The sequence below is a fragment of the Anneissia japonica genome, unplaced genomic scaffold (assembly GCF_011630105.1).
Source record: "Anneissia japonica isolate Jap-2015-1 unplaced genomic scaffold, ASM1163010v1 scaffold1792_len1028045_cov167, whole genome shotgun sequence".
In the NCBI taxonomy this organism is placed as follows: Eukaryota; Metazoa; Echinodermata; class Crinoidea; order Comatulida; family Comatulidae; genus Anneissia; species Anneissia japonica.
In genome coordinates this window covers 2195-10254 of record NW_022742319.1, presented here as the reverse complement: position 1 = coordinate 10254, position 8060 = coordinate 2195, and the positions used below count along the sequence as shown (strand labels likewise).

The following is an 8060-nucleotide window of genomic DNA, read 5'->3' as shown; positions in this document are numbered from 1 at the left end:
TTGTCCTACATCACGGTGCTTTCCGGAGTAATCTCACGCTCCTTTTCAACACACGTAAGTTACTCTACTGATTGGAAGTGATGTGGCAATAAAATTTTTATGACTGGTCTAACGACCCTACAAACTGATTCCCTGTCCTTCAATTATAAGATTGATGAGATGTATACCAAATAAGCCAACATAAACACACGCTTGTTATTCATCAATATTATTTAACTAGTGATTTATGCCTATGTTGGATTCAGCAGGGCGGGCTCTACCGCTAAACACGGTGCTCCACCGCTAAACACGTACGGTGCTCCACCGCTAAACACGGTGCTCCACTACCACCAGCTGGCAAAATACTTTTTTTATAACCAGAAAAGATTTTGCCAAAAAGTGTTTCAGGCTCAAAATTTTTTTTGAGTCTGAAACTTGTTTTTTTTTTTTTTTTTGTTTTTTTTTTTGTTCTTGTTTTGTTCTTATTTTACATACTTTTCAAAGATAGAAAGATTTGTATTGCTGTACTGTATTATATAGGGAATTAAAAAGTGACACCAGCGTTGCCAGTTTTGATCAGACGTGCAGGAAATTTTGTTATAAACTAGAGGTGATTTCCAACAAAATTTCATCCCCCTTTTGCTGTACTGTATTATATAGGGAATTAAAAAGTGACACCAGCGTTGCCAGTTTTGAACAGACGTGCAGGAAATTTTGTTATAAACTAGAGGTGATTTCCAACAAAATTTCATCGCCCTTTTTTTAAGTTGGACCCCATGGTTCCCCCTACACCTACAAAACAAAACAGGAGTTTCAGCAAAGACTGTACATTACTTCCATTACCACTAATAGCACACGTCGCATGGGTGGCGCTGTCGGTTAAGGATGTGTTCTTAAAAAACTTAAGCCTGTGAGTTCGAATCGCGTCTTGGTATTCAATTTTGTTTTTCCAATTTTAAGAACCTTATTTTTTTTTCAATTTTAAGATATTTTAATGTTGTACAAATGAACATTCTAAATAATAATTTGTTTTGTACAGATACCGTACACATTCTAATTTTAAAAATTGCTATCTTATTAGCTCTTCCAAAAAACCCAATAATTTTATTAACTTGCGCCTGTACCTTAAGCGTGAAGGAACGCGCGGACCGGTTAGCGGTCGCTCTTGTTCTATTAAAAAAAAGTATTTTGAAATGTTACCTCAGCCTCAATTTGTTCTTATTTCTAAGCAATTTCAGCCTCGGTGCTCTTATAAAACGTGCTTTATAAATGGAAAAAGAAATAAAAGAAAAAAAAAGTGATTATCTATATAGAACCTCTGTTCAACAGCATCTTGAAAATAAATTTGTGTGAATCTCTACCGCCTTTTGTCCAATGAATTAATTTTATTCAATTGTATGTTGCACTTAAAACAGCAAAACATTGTCACAATCACATCGCTGCAGAAATTACTCTTCAAGCTGGTGTGATAGATTAAAGTTATATTCTCAGCTGAGCCTGGGGCCAACGTGATCCGGCATCCGGCACCTGGCCAGGCAGACTATCACCCGGGTCGGCAGACTATATCACACAGGTCATACTATAGGTGAAAAAGGCCATGTCCTCAAAAGATTAACAAGCATTCATCATCATTTTGATCCAATTATAATGGAGAGGACGCTGGTTTCATTAAAGACATAGCATTATCTGCACCGTTTAGCTAACGATAAACTAATTTATTTATTTCGGTACATAATTTATAAATCGACAGCGAATGGCTGAGTTTGATTGCATTATATAAAAACATATAAATACATTTAAAAAGGAGGCATTGATATTGATTTCTATACATTATCATTACCAAAGAACTAAACAATTGCTTTTAAAAGTTGAGGTGGTGTTACTTGCTGTCGAAGAAATACAAATTCTAAATATCAACAAAAAAAAAACACCCTTTTACACATAAACTGCTATTTACAGTATATATTTGTTTGCACTGTATGTATAGTTTTATATTTATCGTCTTGTTATTTTGTTATTTATGTATATTTTGTGTATTCTTATCTCTGGAATAAACATTTCATGTACTAGGCCTATGTTATATGACAATGACAATAAATGGAATCTTGAATCTTAATTCCACCTAGGCTTAATTAATATATTTTATCATTTATTCAAATTAAAAAAATTAAATGTTTACAAAGCAATAAACAGGTCTAATGAAAATCACAATTATTGTAATTGATAAAATCCCCCTAAAATGTTATTATTAAAACAAATTAAAGTGTTGAAAAAAAGAACAATTATCAATTTCTTTCCCTCTGGAGCCTGCATTTCTGCTTTATTGACAATGGTTGAGGTACAAATTATAATCACAACGACGGAAATATGCCTAATTAGAATTCTAGTGAGGCCATTAACAAGTAGACTAATTTAAGCATGGAGCTATAATACATATCTTCTCCATGTAGGCACACCTAAAACGATAGATTGAATAAAAATATCTGACAAAATAGGAATTTTCTTTAATCATAAACAAAAAGATATTGATTTGAACCTGCATATTTTTGGTTTAAAATCTTAGAGTGTGACCGTTCCAGTGTATTCTAGAAGGGTATCTGATATTCAGGAGGCTTCTTATATAAAATAAATAATGTGATGTTTTTATCAGCGAAGTTAGTTTCTTTATGAGACTTGGGGAGTGGAGTTGTTTTTAGTCGTGAGAAAAAGTCTTGACAGGAATTGAACCCAGGACCCTGGGATTAGAAGGCAAGCATTTTACTACTAAATTATTCAACTCCACTCCACTCGGGACTCCATTCAAGTGAAAGTGTAGGCCTATAGGCCTATACGTTGTTTTTAACGAGACAACCACGATACAAAATGATACGAGTACAAAATAAGATTCATATCTTTAAACGATTTCGTACTATCGTACAATAAGATGCTTAAATTGCCATCGTCACAACCTTGACATCATGGCATTATCTGTACACCGACACTGCTTCAGGTCAGGATAGCTCCTTGTAAGAATGAGAAATCTGAAATATAATAACTATCGTACCGAGAGACGATGTTTTAATCAAAAAAAATGTTTTAACATCTATACGAACGGTAGCACTTTGGGATTTTTTACTTCAAGTCATCATCATACTAAACAGTAATACCGGTACCGGTATAAAAAATATAATTCTCTGTAAATGCTACATTCTTTATGTTATATACCCGGTGCACCAAACGATTGTTCCAAAACCCAAAGAAATTGTTCAGCATTAATGTTTTTCTAGTGACGCCCAAGTAACGTTGGAAAGGTATTCGCCTTCCAGTGGGTCGAAGACATTGGCTTACATCAGAAAAGAAATATATACCGAGTCTGATTGAAGACCACATCCCAGAGTTACCGCATGCATAATGCCTCTTGGCGAGACTGAACTTCAAATTTTATGACCTGTTTTTAACTTAAATTTTGGAAAAACGAAATGTGTTAGAAAGCCTGTTTTCATCTATTGTTGTAAGTTGGAGCCATAGGCAGCCAATAAATTTGGATTGGAATGAGTGGTTCAGAATTCAATTTTGGCAAAATTCTCATAAAAGATAAAATAACTGGTGAACTTCTGACGAAACACATGTCAAAACAATTCAGCTTTCGCTGATTCACTACGAGAATTAGGCCAACGAGACAATAGACCTAGGCCTATATCGGTTAATTATTGTTCAAATGTTCTTTTTAAGGCTGGAACAAGCAAAGTTCACTAGTTCATCACAAACATTATTATCTGGAACACACTGTATTTTTGTTAGTGTATAAATAAATACACGTTACGATATTGCCACCCATAAAATGGTACGGAAATCTGTAGATAACCTCCAAACCATTATCAAGTTACCTTCAAATATTGAATTATATTGTTCAAATTCATTAGCTCAAGACAAACGTAGGTCCATATATTTAACACACATGTTTTTTATGTTTCCATTATAAATAAACCTTGTGGTTTGTAATGTAAACCACCGGTCAATCAAACGTACGGAAGTAGACTGCAATGGGTATCCTTAATACCACCAGATATCTTTCAAATTACGGTATTATCTTCTTTATGGCTCAAGGTGATTTTAGTTATGTAATATATTTGGCCTATCCATTATCTAAATCCAGGTATTGTAACGAACTCGGAGCCTTTCGAGAATGAGTTTCACTATGAAGAGTTATACTAACGGTTTTTGTCAGTGGCGGATCCATAGAGAGGTGGCGAAAGAGGCGATCGCTCCCAGCATTAGAAAAAATATATATATAATAACTTGGTGCTTGACTTAAGAAAATGCCCCAACACCCTTTTGTTCGGCTCCTTGATGGGCACCTCCCTTCCCCAGCAAGACATCTACATCCACCTCCACATGTGGGGTGTTATACCTCCTTGGAAGCAGTCAGCAACGTGTTTACTATGAAAATAAAGCGAAGTTGTGTGCTTTGGTGTTTACGATGCAGGCCCTTTTGCCTTCAGATTTCAAGGTTTAATCCGGGCAAAATTCAAAATCCGGCAGCTCAAGCCTCATAAATAATTTGGTAGAGTATGGAGGACACTCATCATCAGCTTGTTGATAAACACAATGCTGGTTTAGAGTGGTACGATATAGCCGGAAATTACACCATACATAATCAAAATAATCGTATTTTAACGATTAACGATCTTATTGTCCCAGCTAGGGGAGTGGACAATAAGATCATCGACTCCACGTTATCTGCTGAATACTGCAGGGAAACTTTATATTTTACCTATGTATGTACCGATATTCACTTAAACTTGAATAATTTATCTATCCAGTCACAAATAATACAGGTCGCCCTGTATTAAAACCCCTCCAATTAAAAACCACTTCCAATTTTCTATGGTCCCAAATTAACAACTGTATTTCATCTTTATTTAATATTCTAATTAGTTAAAGATCAAAGCTGAAAAATATTCCTTGGAAATCCAGGTCCCAAAAGTGGTCTTTAAAGTTAGGCTCCGGAGGAAAAAAAATGTTTGATATGTTGTAGAACTGATTTTTCTAAGACAGAAAAAAGTAGTTTGATCAAAAACTGAAAACGGTGAATGAGAGACAGATGTTTGAATATTTAAAAACTAGTGGGAAAAATGTGTAAAAATGGGCGGTTACGCCCCTTTTCCCCTCAGTTTTCCAATATTCAAAAATAAGGCCAGGCCTATTTACTATAGGAACACAGCCTGACTTGAGGTAAGCCACCTAGTTCAGACTGACAGTTGGATAAACCCGGTGAGTTGAGCCGGGTTTATCCACCTAATCTAAACTAGGCCTATTACTAGTACCGTATCCTGGAATGGGCAACATGCCAATACGATACGTCAACAGTATGTCATGAAAGATGGATGAGGATCCACCCAATTCTGATCTGCCTCTTTGCTTTCTCTCGGATGCTCGGATTAACTTCGAAAGGCATTGGCGCGTAACCAGGGGTGGGAGTAGTAGAGACAAACCACTGAAAAACGCGTAATGTAGGCTTATGACGTAGCATATTGGATATACCGTATCAGATAATGTATTTGATTAAGCTACTGGGACAAGAATTGTGTTTATGATTACCATTCAGAAAATATGTTGAATGGACTTGGGATAATGCTATAGAAACATATTGAAATAATAATTTGCATGTAGATAATATATACATATATTTAAATATTGAATTTAACTGAATATATTGATTGGGTTAATATTTTGAGAGTTTAAATAGGAGCAGAAATGGGTACGTAAGAGCTTTATTGACTTCTTTACCATAGAAACTTTGGGTTACCAGAAAGTAAAGGAGAAAATAAACTCAAAGTTGGCATAAAAGCAATTTGTTTTTATAGTTATAGGCCCTATTAAAATGAAACAATTAACTGTCTTTATAGATTCAAACCTTCCCATTGATCAAATGCTAACTGAAACTAAACGATTGTTATGCATGTGTCGCAAATAGCATAGGCTTCTATGTCATTCGGCTCCAAACATGCTCCATCCACATGGATGGAAATAATTAAAGCGATAATTAAATTGCATGATTAACGGCTGGAAACTAATCTAATCTTACCTCTACCAGAACATGAGACAGTTGTTGCCTGGTCTGATTCATCACGACCGATTCTGCTGTCAACATTTCCAACCTCTGCTCTTATTCTGGAAAAACACCAAAACCAACAGAGAACGGGTCCCACTAGCAGAACAGACGGAGTGCGCATCGTCTTTATTTGGCACCGTGCCTCACTCGATCCGAGCGATGATGATGAATGATACGCTGGGCTTTTCCTTGAGTCTTTGCCAGGTTTTTCTACTTCCGGATCTAGGGCACTTCACTGCATGCTGGACAGCGCAACACAAAACCACTTTCCTCCGCTCCAGCTTATTGGCACTCTAGAATTCGGCTTTGCGCAGTATGCAAATACACGGGCCCCTGGGTGGAGCTACATCATGCCAGTCGACTTAATTGGCGGTTACCGGCGAGAACAAGATACTATTGGAATGAGAGTTGCAATAAAGTGCAATCAAGAACACGTTTGTTATCAGATGGATAAACTTTGTAACCTGTAATTTCCTATTTGTTTGAAATCTAGCAACCATAAAATTTATTTCGAAAAATGTGTCTTAAAACTTTAATGAGATTATTGCACACAGGGTTCAAGAAAATAATACGAATTTATATCAGCAAAGAAACCCTTAGGCAATGACTGTCTTATCCCACTAATTCAAAACAGGTAGCAATATTCCAGCTCCCACTTTCAATCGCAATGGGAACATTACTGTTCGTTATTGGATGTCGAATATTCAGACAAGAACGAATTCCTATCGCAAAGTTTTAGCCCCAAGCTCGAACCGTCTGTAATGTAACACTTCTATGATGATGGCTTATTTCCGTTTAAAATTGCGTTTAATCTGTTTCAAAACCCGTAAAATGTATCAAGTAGAACGCGTTACCAGATAACGATCTGCGTTACCGTATAAGTCACGTTCTGAATTATTTTCACGCGGTGGTGTTTGCTAAATCATTATGAGTTTAATTCAATTTACTTTGAAACTTCAAAACAAAGTTCTAAAAATCAACATCAATTTTATACATTCTGACACGTTACACCTATGTGTCCGGCGCGTAAATTGATGTAAAGATATGGACCTACAGTATTTTAAAATAAAATGCACATTGTACAAAAAACGAACTGTTTTGCTTTCGTCGTTGCCATGGATATTCAGAAACACGTCTACAAATTTGATTGGTCTGAGGCCCTATGTCAAAATGACGTGTTAAAACGGTGTTAAACGTTGGAGGCCAACGTATTTTTGATTTAGCACTGATGGCCGCACCTGAACTTAGTTTTTCAGTGCGCTTCCAAAAACCTTAATACACTTTATACACCCAGAGGTGACGGAACTAGGGGGTGCTGTGTTATATGGAGAGTAATGTGTGACGGAAATGGTCTGCAGTCAGTTCGTCAGTTGGTTGTTACCATGCGCCAGTGATGTTGGAGTCACAGTACAGCAAGATGAAACTATTATATAGGCCTAATGCATGAACAAAGATTGGAGGTTGTCGGGTAGTGAAATGATTATTGTACATTTTAAGTGCTCCCTAAATGCATAAGTGTAAGCTAAATTACGGTGATTCATTTAAATAGCGAAGATATGGAGACAATTATTTCGAAGTTCCCTCTTTCCAAGAGGGGATGCAAATGCTTTGTGAAAATGAGTACGCCGCGGTACTCATTTTCACAAAGAAACACACATAACAGGTTAGCTAACAATATACCAATGTAATTACACCTGGGAAGGAAGGTGCCAGGGAAATGTCCAAAAGGGGAGGGGGCCAGAAGTGGGGCCGAAAGTTGGGGCGATTGAGACAACACTGTCGTAGGGGGTCTGGGACATGCCCCCGCGAAATTTTTGTGTTCTAGACGGCCGAACATAACATTTGAGGCATTCTGGGCTATCATTTTTTTCTTTTTCTCTCTTTTTTTTCTTTTTTTTTCTGGGGGGGGGAGCGGTGCCGGGCCGCCCCCCCCCCCTAAATCCGCCCCTGGGTGCAATCTCGTTCTGTTGCCTAGCAAACGTCTGTA

General features: G+C 36.8%; 1 protein-coding gene across 2 annotated transcripts in view; it reads right to left on the bottom strand.

Moving 5' to 3' along the window:
- LOC117119107 (bone morphogenetic protein 1-like) overlaps window positions 1–6368 on the bottom strand; it is a 35378-nt gene extending 29010 nt beyond the window's left edge. For both annotated transcript variants that reach the window (XM_033263920.1, XM_033263921.1), the window contains exon 1: window positions 6047–6368. In XM_033263920.1, coding sequence (XP_033119811.1) covers window positions 6047–6194 — 148 coding nt within the window. In that variant the 5' untranslated portion in view covers window positions 6195–6368. The remainder of the gene's footprint in view (window positions 1–6046) is intronic.
- Between the last annotated feature and the right edge of the window lie 1692 nt (window positions 6369–8060).